This window comes from Siniperca chuatsi, linkage group LG16 (assembly GCF_020085105.1).
Source record: "Siniperca chuatsi isolate FFG_IHB_CAS linkage group LG16, ASM2008510v1, whole genome shotgun sequence".
Taxonomy (NCBI): domain Eukaryota; kingdom Metazoa; phylum Chordata; class Actinopteri; order Centrarchiformes; family Sinipercidae; genus Siniperca; species Siniperca chuatsi.
In genome coordinates, this window is record NC_058057.1 from 11,739,304 (window position 1) to 11,758,818 (window position 19,515).

Sequence of the window (19,515 nt, forward strand, 5' to 3'; positions counted from 1 at the left end):
ATCCAATTCACCTAACCTATATTCAACCTGCAATGTAAAAAACAAAACAAAACAGAGCTACAGTGATGTTCCCAGAGGAGAACATTTAGGCATAGCATAATGTATGAATCACTGCTTCAGTCATTGAGTTGGTGATGTAGAATGTGATGTGAAAAGATTTACACATCATTACATCACTCAACGCATGCTGGTATTCCATTGTTTTCAGTCAGTCTTGCTTTTGAGTGTTCAGGAAGCTTATCTTCAGATTGTGTAATAGGGTCTTTTCACACCTCATTAGCAAAACAGACAGGAATTGAAAATGGGCATAGTTGAGTGTTGAGCACCACAAAGAGTTAAGCATATTATAGTGTATGTGTGTGTGCGTGTGTGTGTGTGTGTGTGTGTGCGCACACAAGCATAGCCAACATATTGATGTGTTTGATAAATGTTTTTTTAACATTCAAGAATTCACACAGCCTGTCAGAGGCCGGGTAAGACACAGTACATCCACTCAACAATCATAGTATTAACGGCTTTGAAGTCATGTGTTAACACAGGCAATGCTACCAATGTCCTAGTACAATACTGCCCCCTAATGAATAGTTCTAGATATGCTTGCAGCTTTGAGCCCTTCATCCTTGTTTGTTCTCAGATGTTTGACAGGATTTCTCACAAGCACAACACGAAGCTGGGTTCATTAGAGGAGTGAAAACGACTAAAGGGAACAGTAGAAATGAGGATGCCAGGATTCCTGCAGGTGCTTCCGCTGACGTGCTCACACAGCAGCGTCGCAGATTCTCACCTTGAATTTGGACACAAAGCGGGAGAACTCCTGGTGCCAGTTGTTGAGTGTGGATGCAGGAGAGATGATCAGGAATGGGCCCCAGATGTTGTCTCTCTGTGCAGGAACAGAAAAGAGAATACATCGTCAATATCCGCCACAACGGGTGGCCTTTGTATGTGCATGTGTGAGCACCCAATAACAGGAAGCCCTGGAGGAACATGGCATGTATCTTCCTGTCAGCGATAGTCCAACACTGAAAAGCACACATTTTCCCTAAATTCCACCTTTTCTCCTTTTGGTGTTATGAGACCAAACAATCTAAAGAGCTGGCAAATCAGCAATTCACAACAATGAAATAAGTCATATGAGTCATTCAATGAAAGGCACAGCCAGAAAAAAGGGACTCTTTAAAGGATGCAGGTGTACAAAGAAGCTGGATGTTAGATGTTTCCTAAGTCAGTAACAACAGAAGAGACAATTGAATATTCCACAAAGCTTTTTGAAGTGTTTGGTGAATGAAACCCGTTGGCCTGGTGCTCTCTTTCACCTCTGCTAGGTGTGCCAGCAGGGCGATACTCTGGACTGTCTTCCCCAGTCCCATCTCATCTGCCAGGATTCCATTGATTCCCTGCAGAGAGAGAAGAAAACAGAGGAGAAAATAAATCATTCAATGGGTATAAATAAGCATGTAATAATATGGAATCATTTCAATGCCAAAAAACAAACTGCAATGACTGTAAAAAAAAAACAAAAAAACAAAAAAAAAACCCCTCAAAACTGTGTCGAAAAAGGACACTGGAACTAATGTATTATGTTAGTGGTTTCACACCATGTGAGTGAAGATAATTCTTACAACTCCATGTTATTCTAATTCCAGAATGTTAGTATACCCTTACAAAAACATTAGCATTGAGCACATTTAGCAATTCATACCTCTAGCCACAAAATAAGCAGATACAAATTTTATATTTCAAACATAATAGCAACTGAAAGGACTGAGAGAAACACTGAGTGTGACAGAAAATCCCTGCAAATCCAGACAGGTCTCCAATGTCAGAGACAGACGTGGGTACCTGTTCATAGAGGTTGGCCAGCCAGTTCATACCCTTGAGCTGGTAACCCTTGAGTTTGCCGTTGAAGATGGTGGGCTGAGGAATGTCTTCACCTGCATGGATGGATGGGTTGGAAAGGCTGTAGCTCTCTCCAAACCCAGAGCCGGCGCCCGAGGATGAGCCACAAGCTGTGTGTAGCGACGCACTGCGACTGTCCTTAGCCTCCTCATCAAACATTCGTGTCTACAGGGAGAGAGATGGAGATTAGCACAGTATAGACAGGGTAGTGTGTGTGTGTGTGTGTGTGTGTGGGATGAGTGCACCTCTGAGGGTGTGCATGCATCTACGTACTCTCTCTTGGTGAATCTGGTAGGCTTCTTTGGCATTCCTCAAGGCCTGGGATTTGTAGTGTTCACTATCTGAAATCGCATACAATCAGTTTGTGCATAAAATAAAAGAATCCAATTCAATCCCACATTTCTTTCCCATACACAAGAGCATGCTGCCAAAAACACAGCAAAGTCTAAAACAATTGTAAAAATAAATATTACCATGTATTTTCTAATTAATCAGAAAATGTATTGTAGAATTCACATTAAAACTGTGGGGAGGGAAAAACATAAAATATAATCTACAGTTAGAAAAGAGGCTTAAGAGGTAATAAATATAATGATTACTGATCCATTTGGCATTTAATTTGATACTGACATATTTTGGGGTACTTGGTCAACAGTTCCTCAAAGTGACTCAAGATATACAAATGGCAACCATCAATATTGAGTTTCAGTTACTAACTGACTGATCCAGTAACAGAATTAACTTGACTGAGCCGTTCATACCATAGTCCTCCTGTCCCATGTTGACCATTATGCCTCCTCCAATGTCAATCTGTCTCTGCGCCGCAGTGTCTTCCAGCTTTCTCAGAATTTCCTCCTGAGCTGTATCTCCTTCTGGACCCCCCATGCTGGCTTTACCGCTCATGAAATGAGCATACAGCTCTGTCTGCGTGATGAGGAAATTCAGTTTACGCTGCTGACGCTTGGCCTGCGAGAGACAGAGAAAAAGCAGAGAGAAAAAAAAAAACATGCTTTTATATCACCACTCAAGATGTCCAGAGAAGTATATTCTAAATCTTTACAATTTAAAACTTGTGTTTTTTTCATGTTCATGCACCTCTAAAGACAACAATTTCCATTCCACCTACTTCTCTCATCTCTTCATCCAGTTTACGTTGCTCCAGGGCCTCCTTCTCTGCCCTCTTCCTGTGCTCCTTCTCTACTTTGTCGTATTTCTTCCAGTAAAGCATCATCTCCTTGGTGAGGCGGCGAGCCCGAGGTAATGTTTCCTTGCAGTTCTTCTGGGCCTGGATGGCTGCACGCCTAACCTCTCTCATGCACTGATGAGCCAACTGGGACAAACAAAACAGAGGTTAAATGTTGTACTTAATCTACAATTTATACTTGCACAATCTGGAAATGAAGAGTTAGTGTCATTAGTCAACCAGCAACAGAAAACTGTGTAACAAACCAAGTATATTTAACAAAATCATTTTACAGTATTTCAGAATAACACCCTTAAAAGTTAATTTTAACAACGTAGTAGTGTGTACATTTTACTTACCTTTTTAGCATTGGTCAATACTAAGTTCTTAGCAGAGGTCTTCTGCTTGAAAGACTGCAAAATAGGTATAAACAGGATAATTAGGACTAATGCCCTTACATTTCACAACAACATTTCACCAAAAAAACAGAAAATGAATAAGCATTCATTTTTACCATATTTTTTATCAGTGTCATGCATACTAACCTTGGGGATCTCCTTTTTAGCGATAGTGAGCCAGACCTTACGTCGGCGTGCATTCAGCTGCTCAATGGTGAGATGTTTCTTCTTCACCACGGGCAAGGGCGCATCATGGGAAAACTTTGCGAAGATCTTGGTCACATAAGGACGCCCATCATCCAGAAACTCTCCCTCTCCCCGTTTCTTCTTTTTCTTCACCTTTTTCAGTTTGGCTAAAAAAATAAAATAAAATTGAAAAAAAAAAGCTTGTGAATGATCAATTTGAAATCTTGTCAGCTATTCCAGGAATTATTCAGTTATTTTTGCCTTGTGGCATTGACACAATCAGGAATTCCGACAGATTACAGAGATTTCTTTTTTCGTCTTTACCCTTGAATTTCTTCTCATCTTTGATTTTCTTCTTCTTTGGGCCCAGTAGGTGGCGCTGTTGCTCATAGAAGGGGTCATGAGTAGAGAGGAGTCCAGTGCTGTAGTACTGATATTGGTGAAGCTGCAAGAACAGATGGAAAAAATACAATGATGATATTACAAAAACATATGTCAGAGGTACTCTAATTATTACTAGGCACTGTATTTATGTGTGTGTGTGTTTGTACCTCTCGGTCAGAGTGGAACTTGCTCTGATGCTGCCTGGTGAAGCGATGTAGCCTCAGCATGTCATGCAGCTCCTCCCGAGACAAACTAAAGTCAGAGTCATCTGAGTCTGTGTCCGAGTCTGTGGTGTCGTCACTCAACAGGATATTCTGCAGGAGACAGAGGAGGAACATGGTTAAAGGAAGCTGACAGCGCGCATATGTATATATAGATGTATAGTGCGGAAGAAAGGAGGTAGACATAGCAGTGAAATGTTCTGAACATGGGGGTACAGGGAGGGACAACATCGGTAGTAGGGTTGCAACTAATAATCTTTACGTATTGATCTATTAGATATTTGTATAATATATTAATCAACTGAATGCTTAAATCTGTGGTACAATGGATAATGTGTCTATAAAATACCTTTAGCCATTTCCTGTTCTTCTTCAGCTTGGAGAAATTGTAGAAGCTGGTTTTATCTGCCTTTTGGTCTGTGGAGTTTACAGAGAGAGAAAAAACATCACATGATATAAATGTGCATAAACTATATCTTCCAGGAACAGTTAAATGACACCAGTGAGGGTGTGCATGTGTAGTAATATGTGAATAACATAAACATTAGTGTTTCTGTATGTATCTTACCTTTACCTTGCAGCAGAATTCCGTTGAGGGGCTTTCCCTCTGCAAATCCATCCCCTTCTTCACACGGCTCACTCTTCACTGTCAAAGCTGTATGCTGAGTGGAGGGGTCCAGTGACAGCCCTGTCCCCAATGCACCATCACTGTCATCGCTGTCATCACTAGAACATGAGAAATATGTAGCTGTAAGCCCACCATTTGCCCATAACAACAAAACTGCATTTACAGCACTACTCTCTACATCCAAGCATGAGCCATCTTTAAACTGCAACACCTGCTGAAATTGATCCAATAATGTACTCAGGAACAAACCTGAGTCTGAGAGCGAAAAGTGTATGCCCACCCCAACTTCACTTTGCCTTTACCTGGTTACGTCTCCATTAAAGATGGCAGCGGTCTGGCGCAGGAAACTGTCTAACCTCAGGGATCTTTCCAAGCGCTGCAGGTAGAGAGGTTTGGCCAGGCCAGAGTTCCCTGATGCCCCAACCTCCAGCCGGCCACCCTGCCCTGACGCCATGCAGCACAGACACCTCTGCCCAGCAGGGCAGCAACTTTTACTGGAGATAGAGAAGTAGAGAGGAGAGAGAAGGAAAGGGATAAGCAGATGGCTCAAGGTCAGAATGAGCAGCAAAGGACACTGCTAACTATGGGATGAGTAAGGCTCTGCTGTTTATTGTAATTGCTTAAGAGAAGTTCATAAGCAGCGGCTGAGTTCAGCCTTCATTTTCCCAATCCAGATTTTCCCAGCTAGTCTGGGATATGGAAGATACTCTCCTTCTAGCCTCGTTCCACACCTCAATCGCTACATCTCAAATTTTGTCATGGTAACAGAATGGCCATTTAGTCCAAATATCAGACTACTCTCCTCCAATGGCTGGGCATGCAGTATGGTGCCAGCACATGGTTTGTTGAACAAAATACAGTATGAACAATGTACCTACCTTCTCAGTAAGGGATGCCATTGTTCTTGATTGTAAAATTAATGATCAGACAAAGGTGAAAACCCTACAAAAGAAGAAACCCAGTCACACACTGATATCCACAAGACAATAATAAAGTGTTTTTATGAGGAGCTAGTGCTCTTTCACATGTTGTGTTCTGTTTATAGGGAGTTTGTTTTATTGTGCAAAATTGGCAATATGAGTATTGCACGAGTGCTCATGATTTTCAAATAATGAACTTCTCCATATAAACATATGTTGTTCAAAAATGTCAATAAATAAATACAAATAAAAGGAAATGACAGCTCCTGCAATACTATGTATTTCAATTGTACACGATTTGCTTTCGTGCTTATAATGTAAATAATTAAGGTAAATGTACTGGTTGGATCATCTCTACTTTTTCAAGAAGAGTTGTTTCCCCTTGTTTGTATAACACACAACGCCATTATATGGAATACTATTTTCATATCAGTCAATTCCGTTTATTAAAAGGCCAGACTGGATACATTTGAATAGTTACACTTCACCAATCCTACTACTGATGTGACTTAGCCAACTATTACAATGTTGTTTAAGTTATCTTTTCATTTTTGAGTGAGCAAGTGATTGTTTTGACAGTGACGATTGTATCGTAAACTTCATTCAGTTGTCCTCTGTAATTACTACTCCTTACATACTCACTTGACTGTCTGAGACAAGTTCATAGCCCCGCGTGCGGGTGGATGACAATAACTAAAGCCAAGCAAGAAACTGGTCTTCATTTTCAATGAAAAACTGAGAGCTGTGTTATTCTAAATAATATGTATCTTCCTTTGCTATCGCGTCGTTATGTTATGATTAGCTAGCTAGCTAGCAAATCCAAGCAAGCGTTAGCCAGGGTTTGCTAGCTAACCTTGGATAGTGCACTGGGTGGTAGCTTGCCAGCTAACGACCGTTAGCTGCCTTGCAGTGTAAGCACAAGCAGCATTGCCTCCGATCAATGATAGTAAAGGGTCAAGGTGCTGGTTTACACACACTGACAGCTTACTGAATTAAGTAAGCCACAATAAAAATATCAGTTAGCGTTGGTAGTTTATTTCCTAAACATCTAGCCTTTGTTACAGGGCGACTGTCTCCTTGCTATCTCGTCTAATGTAGCTTTTCATCATAGACGTTAGCTTATCAAATACTAATAAGGCGTTTTGACACAGACGTCCTCTCACACCATTAATATGAAGTATTCAAATCGGTTCTGTCTCTTTAAGGCCACCACCTCCCTGCCTAAACAATGTATTAAGATATGATATTGGTTTAATGGCAATTCTTTAACAGGCTAGTCGCGGTGCAGCGACAGCAAGGCCCTCCGCCCGCGCCTCTCGTACCCTTGTTGCGGACGCGAGCGGGGACTCGGTTGCCTGGTGAACGAATGATCCCCATGTTTTAATTATTTCTCCCTCCCGGCCATCTTCCCCCATTGCTCCTTCGCCATAACAGCCACCATGGAGTCTCTCACCTCGGCCCCGTGTCCCCCTTTTCGTCTCTCTTTCCGCTGCTGCCGACTCTCGGTTCTCTGACTCCAAAATGGCGGTTTGAGGCGCCGAGCGAGTCTGTGAGCTTTGAGTCGGCAGCAACAGCAGAGAGGCGGCCACTTTCTGTTACTGAGAGAGCAGAGACACGACGCCATGGCGAGGGTACAGCAAGGAGCAGGCATTTTAATCAATCGCAGATAGAGGGACGCTCGCCCGTCGCTGTCTCCGAGGACGTGACCGTGAGAAGAAATTCCAGCGGTATCTTTCGCTAATAAGACGAGATACTCGTCCACCGTGTATGCCGTTTTGGGCCGTATATGCACAACTAATACAAATGTATCGATGAATTTCCGATGTTGATTAATAGCGTCTGCTCACTGCGAAGATTACCGAGCTACGTCTTACGTCATCAGAAGGGAACTCCGTTTTAGGCATGGTGAGACAGTTGGATATCCACAATAAAATGTGAACTCCAAAATTTAAATAAAAAATGTATGTTTATGTATAAATGTATTAACATTTATAGTAAATTTATAGTGATAATGATTATTCATTTTCATCATGGGGCTGGTAGGGATCCAAACAATGATGCTTGCTGTCACAGTGGCCTAAACTGAAATCTTCCTGTTAAACCAAAGCTTACACCCGAACCACAAGATACATATTTTCCTCTTATGTAAGTATCCATGCCCGATGTGCAGATTTTTAGGTACTTCTCCAGGGAGCTGTTGATACCCTCCTGAGGAACTGTGATGAAGGGTAGTGATTTTTCTCAGTACAGCTGATCGTTAAACTCATTTGTTAAATATTTATTACACTTTAAACAATGAGAATATAATCAGTCCATCAGTACTGACAAGCTTTAATGTGCCACAACTGAATTGCAAAACAGTGAATACATGAAATAACAGTTTGTTAATCTGCCCCACATTAACTGTTAGATGAACACAGAGCTGTAGAGCAGGAGTGGCTGAACTGAGCTAAAGAATCACAGATATTGTCTAAGTGCAGGTTATGTTTCCAATAGACAAAACAAGTGCAAGACTTAATGTAGTTAATATATGTATAGGGCAGTTATATCTGATTCTAGCTTTTGAATCATTTTCTACCATTATAATCAGAGGATCAGGCACATTGTATGCACTGTACAGCCCTGGCAATATTTTACATCACCACATCATCTTGTATCATTACCCACAATGTCCACTTTTTACTACACGCTCCCATACAAAGTGCAAAGGTCTTTAAATCAGCTTCAAATATTGCCAACAAAATAAGTGTATTCTGTAGAGAACAACTGAAGCTGATGCAGTTTTCAGCAGTAGGCACTACCAACAGGCAATCAGGTGAATGTCTGTATCCACTGAATGGGCCAGTCCTACGGATGGTGCAGTTTCATTGACATATAGATGGTGGGCTGTCATGTCTTTTCACAATGAGAGAAGAGGAGGCCTCATTCATAGCCAGCTGGATTTCTCCTCCTCAAATTTCTGTTGATCAATGAAAGGCTTGTCGATGGACTTGATCATCAGGTCGCCACAGTACACGCATTCAGACGCAATAATGTCATCGATGTCGGATTTTATCTGCTCACGGCTTGTGCCCGTATTACCCTTTCCCAGGCTGGAAGTGTCTCCTTCGTCCTTGGTAACCGGGCGGTGGCGTGACTTGGAGGATTGCGTGGTTGCAGCCAGCTTTTTCTGCAGCTCCTCCAAACGACTCTGCTTATAGGCCGTCAGGTGAGGGGTCACTTCCTAGAAGGTAGAAGGGAAAAAAAAGGGACACATAGAAATTATTACTACACAAGAGTTGTTTAGGCATCTTTGAAGTTTACCATTTGAAATAAGTTTCAAACATGATCATTTTTAATATGATAGTTACTTAAAAAAATTAAAGAAAAGCAAAAGAGAACAAATTGTGTGTGCAGTGGCACATATTGACATTGAGTATGGAAGCAGCCTTGGAGAGTACCTGGAACAGGCAGTCATAGTGGAACATGTGTCCACATAGGAACAGATAGAAGGGCCTGTTGAGCAATGGGAAGTCACAAGCAGCACACTTTTCTTGAGAATCCACTACACCATATTTGTTCCTCATTTCCTGGATGTCTTCTCTGATGCGTTTAGCACTCTCTGTGGCCTCCTCCATTTCCTGTTTCAGCTCCTCGATGTGCTGGTTGTACTCCTCCAGGGAGCTGCAGATGGCCTCCTGAGAAACCATAATGAACAGAGGATAAAGTACATTCAGTTAAAGCAATATACTGTATTTTATGTTTGTACGTTAACCATGCACTGAGCATACTTTACATCCATCATTACTTAATGACTGAAATGGAATTTAATACATATCATTAAGGGATTATGGATGACACCCAGGTTCACCTCCACAGTCAATGAAATAGGGAAAAAAAATAGTAGCATTAATGTATTATTTACTGAATGTGTATTTCTTCTTAATGTCAAAAACAAGAAAGGAAATACTTTGTTACAGACCTTAAAGTGGTCAATGGTGACAAAGTCTGGGAAGAAGGGCAGGATGTCTTCAATCTTGAGCAGGTTGCAGCTGGACAGACAGTTCATGGCTTTCTTCACGTCTTTCTCCTCCTGCACCACATGCCGGGCGATCTTCAGCCAAAGCTTTTTCCTCAGCTCCTCGTCATCTTCAGGCAGATCTGCACATGACTTGGCCAAGTCTACATCCACCTATGGACGACAAATACATTGCATGTTAGTGGCATTGGTCAAATTCTGTCAAAGACTACAAAACTAAGAGTCTTGACAATAATCTGGATAATTCTGTATACATAATTATAAAATTACAGATGGATATGTTTTGTGACTGAGTGAACCAAAACCATCCATCACTTACTTGTAAAGCAAGATCCACTGCCTCCTCATAAAGTTCCATAATCCTGTAAACCAGGACACAGGCCCGGAGGTAGCCATGTTCTGCACACAGTCTGAGGGCGTACTTCAAGTCATAGTGGATCTCTGAGGCGTGTGTACCTGCCTGCTCCAGATACCACAGCAGAGAGTCCGGCTTATACTTGGCATAGAGCGACAGCAGGTAGTTATGGATGGCCTCCTCGGTCACGGTCAGCTCGTACACACAGAACTCCATGTAGCGGATGGTTTCACTGATCTGCTGGGTGCTGCCCATCTGGCTGTAGTTCATCAGAGCTGGGATGAGCTTCTTTGGGTCCAGCCGCTTGCCCATCTGAATCCACGCAGCTACCACTTTTTTGGGAATATGCTGCATGAGGACAGGGGAGAACTTGTAAAAAAGCTTCTGATCACAGTGCTTCGAGAGCACATCCAGAGCAGCACTGTAGTCGTCATGTTGGCAGTAGTGAGATATCACTCTCTCATAGTCTTGCATGACAACTGAGAAGTAAACCATGTCATCCACATTGCCGTGGCTGGCCAACAGGTCGTAGATGGTGCTGCGGTTGTTGTACAGGCACTCCTTGTGCTTGGAGTTGCTGAGGAAGTTGCGAAACTCATCACGGGTCTCCTGAAAGATGATACTGTTTCCATCACTCTCCAGCTGGCCAAGCCGGTTCAGGTAGAGCTCGGCTAGCCAGGTGACCAGTAAGGTGATCTGCGTTCTCTCGCTCTGTTTCAAATTATTTAGTTTCTTCAGTAAGAACTCCTTCAGGGCTTCCTCTTGTTTGGCTTCGATGAACTTGAGTGCTATCTCTTCAAAGTAGTTCTGTGTCAGCGCATAGCACTTGGCACTCTCAAGGTAACGCTTGTTCTGGAAGCAGTGCTCAGCCTCTTTGGCCAGCACCATGTCCATGCACTCAGGCCGGTCACGGCAGTACTCCTTGGCCAGATCAAATTTATTCATGCTCATGTACATCTGCCAGACGTCCCTGGCCTCGCGCTGGACGTGGTACCGGAAAACTGCCCGCTCAGTGTAGATCCACACCAACCCACCAACTGGGTCCTTGATCATCTTCTTAAGGGTGCCAAACTTATCTGGGAACACATCCTCATATACCACCTGTCCATTCAGAGTGCAGATGGCTTTAACTCGGTCATGGAGCAGCAGCAGGAAGTGGAACTGTGTCAACACAATGGAGATGGGCTTGTTGACACAAAGGTCAATTTCCTGGGTGTACTCCCATACCTGTTTGATTGCAAGGGAGGAAATATGGAGATGTGAAACACAAAGACAAAGAGAACAACGGTGAACGTGGAGAGAGTAGAACTAAACATTATTAAGAGAAGCGTTTAAGCTGCTGAAGAACACAAGACCTATTGAAAGAAAAATATTCTCAAACACACAGACACTTACCTGCACATCACTCAGCAGGGAATCAGGCCTGACATAGTCCAGCTGACCATAAAGAACTCCATTACCCATCATCCAGGCGAACGCCTTAGGGGAGGTGCGAAGCTTCGAGGTGTAGAAGGTGATCTCGCTGTACCCCATGTTGGCTGGGAACTCCTGGAAACTGGGCAGTAGGTCCTGATTCTGGCTGAAGATGGAGCTGAAGCCTTGCTGCTCTGACCCCTCGGCCACCTTACCCACAAACTGGAACAGGCGTTTGCGGGTGGTGGCGATGATGAAGTACTTGTTCTCCAGGCCCCGCTCCACCTCCAGGCAGCAGACTGGTGCAGGCTTCCCATCCTCCTCCAGGGAGTGGACCTGTCTCAGGAAGAGAATACGTTAGTGTTAAGAGGCATAACAAGAGGAAGAAATAAAATATGTAGGTCAGTATTTTCTACAGTTTTTGATTACAAACCTAAAAGTACCAACACACTTAATATATATACAAAATGTACATTCTTATGGCAAAGTATAGCACTTGATATTGATCTAACTGTGTGTTGAAATTGGATAACGCATACTAAACACCATACATAATGGATGACCACACATGCTCTGACCTGTCTGAAGTATTGATCTGGATTGGTGTTGAACAGGCTGCCCTCAGTTGCAGAGATCTCAGCCTCAAATATGATGCCTTGACTTGTGCCAACCAGGATGGGTCCTGTGTTGGTCTCATTGCCCAGCAGCTTGTTCCAGCCTACGCTCTCAAGGAGGTGGCCTCTCCAGCGGGACAGACTGCGCACCTTCTGCGTGTTCCTGTTGAGGTACAGACACTCGCTGGTGCTCAGGCTGATCAGCAGATGGGAGCCTGCCATGGGAAAATATGGAGGAGGATATAGCTGCTGCAGTTAATAAGTCATAACCATGACACTGCCACAGTAATCTTATAATTGATGTAGCAGCATCTGGCGTTTAATTTCGAGGGCTTGAGGTGTTACTGCAGTCTCTGAGACATTTTTATTTAATCACATAAAAATGCTGTCTGAAAGAATTTTCCATTAGTCCAAGCTAAGCCATACTAGGCACAAGTCTTGTGACTGGCAATAGTCCCATGTCGTTGCACCTCAAAAGTTACTACAGAAACCCAAAAAATAAGGTCCACTGGCTAAAGAATGCAGTGTTCAAAATCAATATACATTTAAAAACCCTGAAGCAAATCTGCAGATAATAATACGATAGAAGGCAGACTCAAAGACAGTCTCAACAAAATACACAATCTGTAATTTAGTTGTCTAATTATGGGCAGTGTTTTCAAAGGAAAATCTGAATAAGGATTGTGGTTTTTCTCACCAGTGGGGTCCAGGAACAGTCTGTGCACTTTACTTTCATCTTTCCTTCCTAATTCAATCTGATTAGGTTGATCTGGCTTGGCCAAGTCAATCCTGTGTAGAACAGAACATGAAACATTAGTATCAACATCTTGTATAAGCTGCATTAACAACTCTTTAAGACGCTCCAATAAACAGCAATAGCTAACAACAGATGAGTACTAATCACAATGGAGAACAGCCATTAAATCAAAGTAATCCAATCAAAACCATACAAACACTAGTGATCATTAACACAGTGTTTTAAGTGCTTATGATAGTGTTATTTGCCTCAGCAGGGTGTCCTTTCCCAGACTCATGCATAGCTGATTGTTGCAGACTGCAAGATGGTTAATCTTCTCAGGCGGTGTAAAATCGATCCTCTGCTTGTTGAATATCGGCTTCTCTTCCTCAAGTCTCACATTCACAAAGCCTGGCGTTAGGGAACAAGTAACGTTACAGCGTAATGTCAGCGAAACCCTGGAGTCAACAAAATGACTGCAATATTTAAGTGCGTGCTTGAACATTTCTAAAGAATAATAATAACGTTATAGCATCCTCGCAGAAGAAGCATCTCCAGAGAGGAGGGAGACCTACCTGAATGGGTTATCCCGATGTTGGCAGTTGACAAGCGGCTGTGCTGCTGCGCACTTTGCCTGGTGTTTTGCGAGTCCTCGTACTCATCAAGAATTGAAGCCATGGTTAAATGTACCTTACTGCACCTTATTTGACTACCTGTAAATGAATTCTCTACAGATAAAGAGACTGGCGAAGAAACAATCCTAAGACGACATGGCTAAACAGCTAACGTTAGCTAGCTATCACAACTTCCACCCGTTGAGGGCACACAAACGTAACTCTCTAACTTACGCATGCGTCTAATTTGAGAAGCATGATGTGGAATATAGTGTCTTACGCTGCAGTAAACATAGGAATATGTAAAACTTCAACCATTCACGCTATCATAACAGCTAGTTTAGCTTCCGACTACACAACACAGAGTGAACACGGAGAATCAGGTGACATGGAGTCATGTGATCACATTTGGTGTAGTGCTTATCTTTGACACTGGGGGCGCAGTTCGTCCAAATTTAAACTCCTACGTGTCTCTGTGACAATACATTTTTTCACTCAGCATAGTTTTAGTGCACTATAGTGTTATTTTATGTTATCATTGATTGTAAAGGCTATGTATATAAAAGTTTTTTTAATTTCCCCAATTATTTTCCTAATCTATCGTTTGTATGCTTTTAGTAAACAATGAATTGTTGTTGAAACAAGTCTGTATAAGCATGGCATTACATGGCAAAAAAAATAAAAGAAAAACACCAACAACATTCAAGAAAAAAATACAAGTATCATAAAATAAAATTAAACTTAAATAAATAAATAAACAAACACACATAAGAAAGAATAATAAATCTAGGAAGTTCTCTTTCTTTCTTTCCACGGTGGGAGTGTCTATGCAAATCACAACCTGTCAGAGCACAAGCTTGCCCTACAAACGTCCCGCCCCGCACATGTCGCCCGTCAGTCACAACTGGACAGGCAGGCTGGCGGTATGTGAGAGCTCCTCAGCTAAGTATCAGTGTCACGGAGATCGGACAGGAGGAGAGTCTGCATTCAGAAGGTGAATGTGCGGCTCGACATGCCACCTCACATGGATTACTTTTACCACGAGTCCCGAGTCCCTTCCGCTTGCGGGCTGACCCGGGAGGACGAGCTGGAGCCAGGCGTCATCAGCTGTATGCTGGTCGGAGACGGAGCCGTCGGGAAGACCAGCATGATTGTCAGCTACACCTCCAATGGATACCCGACAGAATACAAACAGACTGGCTTTGATGTCTTCTCCGGTGAGTGATCTGAACTTTTATTTTGCCTTTCACTATTTTTCTAATTAGATTTTTTTTTGACAATATAATAATAAAGAGTGACTAGTTTTATTCAGAGTAAGAATTGCATACATTTGCATGAATGTTGGTGTGTTTGCTTTGGTTCAGTATGGAGGTAATATAGTTTGAATTATGGACTTATAAGCAATTATGTGTCACTGCTTACAAGTTAATATGCCATACAGTTTATAGTTATACAAGTGTGAATATGCTATTCTGAAGAGATTTTAGTGTGTGCATGCATGTTAGGTACTGTAGTAAGTAATTGTGATTTTGATGTTGATACTGACTGATTCATGTTACTGGTTTCAAACAGGTCAGGTCCAAGTAGAAGGATCTCCGGTCAAAGTTCAGCTTCTGGACACTGCTGGACAGGTAAGACTATTAGTTCATTATTATATTAGTACATAGACATATACTTTTTAAATTATTTTTACAGGTTGATTTTTAATATTTAATCTGTAGTCCCAATTTCTTATCTGTTTTCTGATGTTGAGTTAATTGTGTAAAGTGATCATTTCTTTTTTTTTTTTTACACAAAATATATATGATCAAATCCCCATCGTTAATATAATATACTGATTTTTTTTAATGCTATGAGAGATGAACTATGGAGGTACAAACTGTCACATCCTTGCTTAATATGTGACTCAGTAACAACTTTTCCTGGCACTTGAGTGAGTCAGTCTCTCACTCATTTTTTTATCATGTCCGCACATAATTTGATTGACACTAACCCGTGTCTTTATGTTCCATTCAGGAGGAGTTTGATGAATTCAGGGCTCTGTCCTATGCCCACACGGACGTCTTTCTCCTGTGCTTCAGCATGGTCAACCCCACCTCATTTCACAACATCACCAAGAAGTGGGTGTCAGAGATCCGGTCTTATAACCCATCCTCGCCCATCGTTCTTGTTGGGACTCAGTCGGACCTCTTACTGGACGTGAACGTCCTCATCAACCTGGACCGATCTAATGTCAAGCCAATTCTGAGCTCCCGGGCCCGGAGCATGGCGGACAAGATCAGGGCTACAGACTACATAGAGTGTTCGTCACTCACGCAAAAGAATTTGAAGGAGGCGTTTGATGCGGCCATCTTTGCTGCCATTAAGAACAAAGCCCGCAAGACCAAGAAGAGGAGGTTTTCTGACAGGCGCACTAAAGCTTTCTCCAGGTGCAGCTGGAAGAAATTCTTCTGCTTCATCTGAACTCATAAACTGACTGTTAACCCTGTGGGTTGTGGACAAAACTCTAATTTATTTAAATCCTTTACTTTTGCTTGATGTCACAGCTCTGATCTGTGGTAGTTTAGCATCCTTCCCTGTTAAGTATTTGGCGTATTTTACTCTGGGATGCCAAATGGTGCAAGGGAAACAAAACATGAGCACACAGTGAGGATTGGGAACCAACATCTGTGGAGACAGCAGAGAGGATTCTGGGTCATTCTCAGCCAGGGTCTGGTTTCACAGTCCAGCAGACCGACTCGGGACTGCAGTGTTGCTCACATTAAACTCAAATGTTTTGATGTTCCAGGGCAATAGAAAAAAACATACCTTACATAGAAAAATCAAAGTGTGTGTATGCTTAAATGTGTATGCATCACTCGTGAGTCACTTCAGGGAGAAGGGCAGTGGATTGAGACTAAAAGAGGCAAACACATCAAGTTGCTCAACATATATCCACAGAGAGAAAGGACAGGCCATCATGTAAATGTTGTGAATTTGCATGGTGTGCTTTGCTACCAGCTGCAGCCTTTAATGTAAGCGAGAGAGAAACAGAAAGTGTCGGGGCTGTGTTTGAGCAGATGGGCGTTAGTCACTTTTCTGTTGTGTTCCTGTTGTCTGGCTACACCAGCCTATTTATATGCAGCAGCTGCAAGTTCATGTTGCAGTGCAAGATGCCACATTCTTACCTGTGTGAGAAAGTTCCCCTGGCCGGTTTGGGTTGGCAGTCTCTTGTCTTCAAGTTAATCAACTGACAATCTCATCACCCCTGACATTTACATTTAATGGGAATAATATCAACTGATTTAACATCTGTGAGAAAGAAACACAGCAGGATGACTTGTTTGTGACAAATCAGAGACAAATGTAATTCATCTATCTTAATTCTCAGATATGCACAGGAACTTGTTTGAAAATCCTCTTGTTTGAGGTGAAAGGCTGAATGGGAGCAGTAGCCTTTGGCTTTTTGTCCCTGTCTCCCATCAATCTGCATCTGTAAAAGCAAGCACCGCAGGAGTCTTAACTTCCACCCTGCGGATCCTCCCACCACCACCGTCAGCCTGGCTTTTTTTATTCACCCCTCTTTGTTTATATGCTCAATACACTCCTTATCTCCTTAATAGCCCACTGTGTACAGAGTTATAGGATGTTAAACTGCCTCTGCTTGAATGTCAGTGTAAAGTAATACACTTAAAAAAAAAAGCCTTGTGTCGGTGATGTATGTGCAAAAGAAAGTCATATTTTGATGGATATACAAGTGACCAGGGCTAGGCTTTACTATGCTTCTTGTGGAAGTCAGCTTAATATGCTATTTTTATGCTATTCTGTTTGTTAAAACAGGTCATTTGTCATGTTTATGTATATGAAATATTAGATAAGACATGGATTTTAAATGCATTAATGTACTCCACAAACTATTTTTTGTTACATTTTGAATCACTGTTACTAAACCCCCCCCTTCTCTAACCTGTATGTCTTTTTTACATGTTGGAGTGATGTGATGCAAATAAATGAAGTGCAAATTGTAGCTTCTGTGTTATATATATTTTTAGAACAGCTTGCAGACATTGTTATGATTGCAATTCACAACCAATCACTTATCAAGTCTGATATTAGTGACTTTACATTGAAGGAAGAGTTTTTAAAAGAGTCACCAAAATCACTAAAAAGCAGCAAGCACTCTGCAGGGAGTCTGAATAATCCTACTCACCACATCAGGTACTTTTCCTGAACCATCTCTTTGTCCATGGATATGATAAGTAACCTCGGGCCTCTAGCTGTGCCTCGGGTCGACCAATTTTAATGCAATCCACATGACTGCTGATGGGGTTTGGCAGTGCCATGCTGTGACTGATTGCTGTGTCTGATTGTGCCTTTTCGAAAGGGCTAGATACATGGGAGAATGGCATTCACAAGAGTGTGATTGAGTCAAATTCACTCAACAGCATCATTAACATTTGTCTGAAAGGTGTGACTATGAAAACGGCACAAAAAGGGGCTTTTATTCCTGTTTTTAGCCTGAGTTTGAGGAAAATACACAGGACAGAGGATTATTTGTACAGCAAACTGAAGTAAAAATGACAGGGAAAGATATAAAGACAGAGCAGAGAGGGGTTATAAAACACTTGTGGACCTGACAGCTCTGCAGTGCATTTGTTCAGAGCAGGGTGGATGAGTCACAGATGAGCGAGAGGATAAAAAACACACACTCACCCCAATACATCAGCAATCTGTTCGCCATTAGTCAGTGTGCCGTCGATCATGTGGACATGTGTCAGGGTTCTGTTTGAACGGCTGTTATCAGTGGGTTAAAGCAGGACATCCTTCGTCTTCGCCAAATGACCTCGTATGGAGAGGTCACAGAGAGGAGTTAGTGTCATGTGACACCGCTGACACAAATGCTAGTCATGATGAACTTTGATTTGACCCTCAGGGAGCAGTTTATGCTAGCCACAACGGTTTGGAAAGCTTAAACAAGAGGGATATCAAAAGTATATAAGGATTTAAAGCTCAACATTTTTATATTAACAGTGGATGAAATGACTATGTATAGAGTAAAAGGGGTCGCTCATAGTGATGTGAGAATTATCACCCAACTCCACAGTTCCTATTAGCTCCATGGAGCTGTTTAAGTCATGGTTCTGGTTTTACGGCCTGCAACTTTACCATTCTGGTTCACTGTTTTCAGGCAGCTGTTTTAGTGAAAAAGCTCTAAAAACCCACTGTACGCTACACAAATGGTAGTCAAAGTTAGCTGTTAACTGTTCCTGTCAAGGCAAAACAATACAAAAAAAATCAAATGTGAAAAATGTCATATGTTTATACACATAATGCAAACACAGACTTGTACAGGTTGTGCAGTCATAGTACACTCATTGAGCAATCGTAAAGGCCATGTAGGACAGGTTTTAGGTTCCCAGGTGTTAAGTGAACTGTTCCTCCTCCTCCTCCTCCTCTTTCTCTTCTCATGGTTAGTCATGTATTTTTTCTCATCTCCACACAGGGCTGGTCCTTCTCCCAGGATCCCCTGCTCGTAGCAATTGTGTCAGAAGTAGTCAACCAGCTCTTCCTCTGGCTCAGGGCCAGTTTCACTCTTGCTGGGTTTCACTGTAGTCGAAGATTGGCAAGGAGGCCTGGGAATCAGCAGGTGCACCGACAGGTCTGCCTGGCCGAGGACAAAGCCTGTTGGCTCACTACTGCTGCTTCTCGGTCATCCAAATTGGCAGTTTGAACTGTTATGCTTTGGGGAAGACTTGGCGTGGCTCACAGCGTCTCTTTCACACAGACAAAAAACTCTCTGTTGTGATTAGTTTTTGTTATTGTATTTCACCTTTACTGGCTGGTATCTGTGACAGTTGTGTATGTGACATTAATATTGGGTGGTAGTGTTCAAAATTAAGGTGGAAGGCAGAAACAAACATGAAAAATGGTCTTCATTTAGCTATTTATTGATTAGCGACTTAATACTTA

General features: G+C 42.2%; 3 protein-coding genes across 8 annotated transcripts in view; 1 reads left to right on the forward strand and 2 right to left on the reverse strand.

The window, feature by feature from the left end:
* ino80 (INO80 complex ATPase subunit) overlaps nucleotides 1-7,422 on the reverse strand; it is a 39,496-nt gene extending 32,074 nt beyond the window's left edge. For 3 of the 6 annotated variants that reach the window (XM_044170439.1, XM_044170436.1, XM_044170435.1), the window contains exons 1-15: nucleotides 7,270-7,422; nucleotides 5,775-5,838; nucleotides 5,199-5,390; nucleotides 4,837-4,994; nucleotides 4,618-4,685; nucleotides 4,215-4,361; nucleotides 3,988-4,108; nucleotides 3,625-3,830; nucleotides 3,439-3,492; nucleotides 3,023-3,226; nucleotides 2,658-2,862; nucleotides 2,170-2,237; nucleotides 1,840-2,061; nucleotides 1,314-1,394; nucleotides 785-880 (exon numbers count right to left, since the gene is read on the reverse strand). In XM_044170439.1, coding sequence (XP_044026374.1) covers nucleotides 785-880; nucleotides 1,314-1,394; nucleotides 1,840-2,061; nucleotides 2,170-2,237; nucleotides 2,658-2,862; nucleotides 3,023-3,226; nucleotides 3,439-3,492; nucleotides 3,625-3,830; nucleotides 3,988-4,108; nucleotides 4,215-4,361; nucleotides 4,618-4,685; nucleotides 4,837-4,994; nucleotides 5,199-5,350 — 1,782 coding nt within the window. In that variant the 5' untranslated portion in view covers nucleotides 5,351-5,390; nucleotides 5,775-5,838; nucleotides 7,270-7,422. The remainder of the gene's footprint in view (nucleotides 1-784; nucleotides 881-1,313; nucleotides 1,395-1,839; nucleotides 2,062-2,169; nucleotides 2,238-2,657; nucleotides 2,863-3,022; nucleotides 3,227-3,438; nucleotides 3,493-3,624; nucleotides 3,831-3,987; nucleotides 4,109-4,214; nucleotides 4,362-4,617; nucleotides 4,686-4,836; nucleotides 4,995-5,198; nucleotides 5,391-5,774; nucleotides 5,839-7,269) is intronic. The other 3 variants (XM_044170437.1, XM_044170440.1, XM_044170438.1) reach the window with 3 other exon arrangements.
* A 705-nt stretch (nucleotides 7,423-8,127) lies between these two features.
* vps18 (VPS18 core subunit of CORVET and HOPS complexes) lies at nucleotides 8,128-13,979 on the reverse strand. Its single transcript, XM_044170443.1, has 9 exons — nucleotides 13,528-13,979; nucleotides 13,222-13,363; nucleotides 12,914-13,005; nucleotides 12,181-12,431; nucleotides 11,585-11,938; nucleotides 10,154-11,416; nucleotides 9,778-9,987; nucleotides 9,257-9,493; nucleotides 8,128-9,039 (listed from the first exon to the last, which is right to left on the reverse strand). Exons 1-9 carry the CDS (start codon nucleotides 13,628-13,630, stop codon nucleotides 8,743-8,745), a joined length of 2,949 nt encoding a protein of 982 aa, XP_044026378.1. The 5' UTR covers nucleotides 13,631-13,979; the 3' UTR covers nucleotides 8,128-8,742.
* A 464-nt stretch (nucleotides 13,980-14,443) lies between these two features.
* Nucleotides 14,444-17,572, forward strand: rhov (ras homolog family member V). The gene is made up of 3 exons (XM_044170444.1): nucleotides 14,444-14,783; nucleotides 15,139-15,197; nucleotides 15,583-17,572. The coding sequence occupies exons 1-3, from the start codon at nucleotides 14,579-14,581 to the stop codon at nucleotides 16,027-16,029; spliced, it is 711 nt and encodes a 236-aa protein (XP_044026379.1). The 5' UTR covers nucleotides 14,444-14,578; the 3' UTR covers nucleotides 16,030-17,572.
* Nucleotides 17,573-19,515: the final 1,943 nt, after the last annotated feature.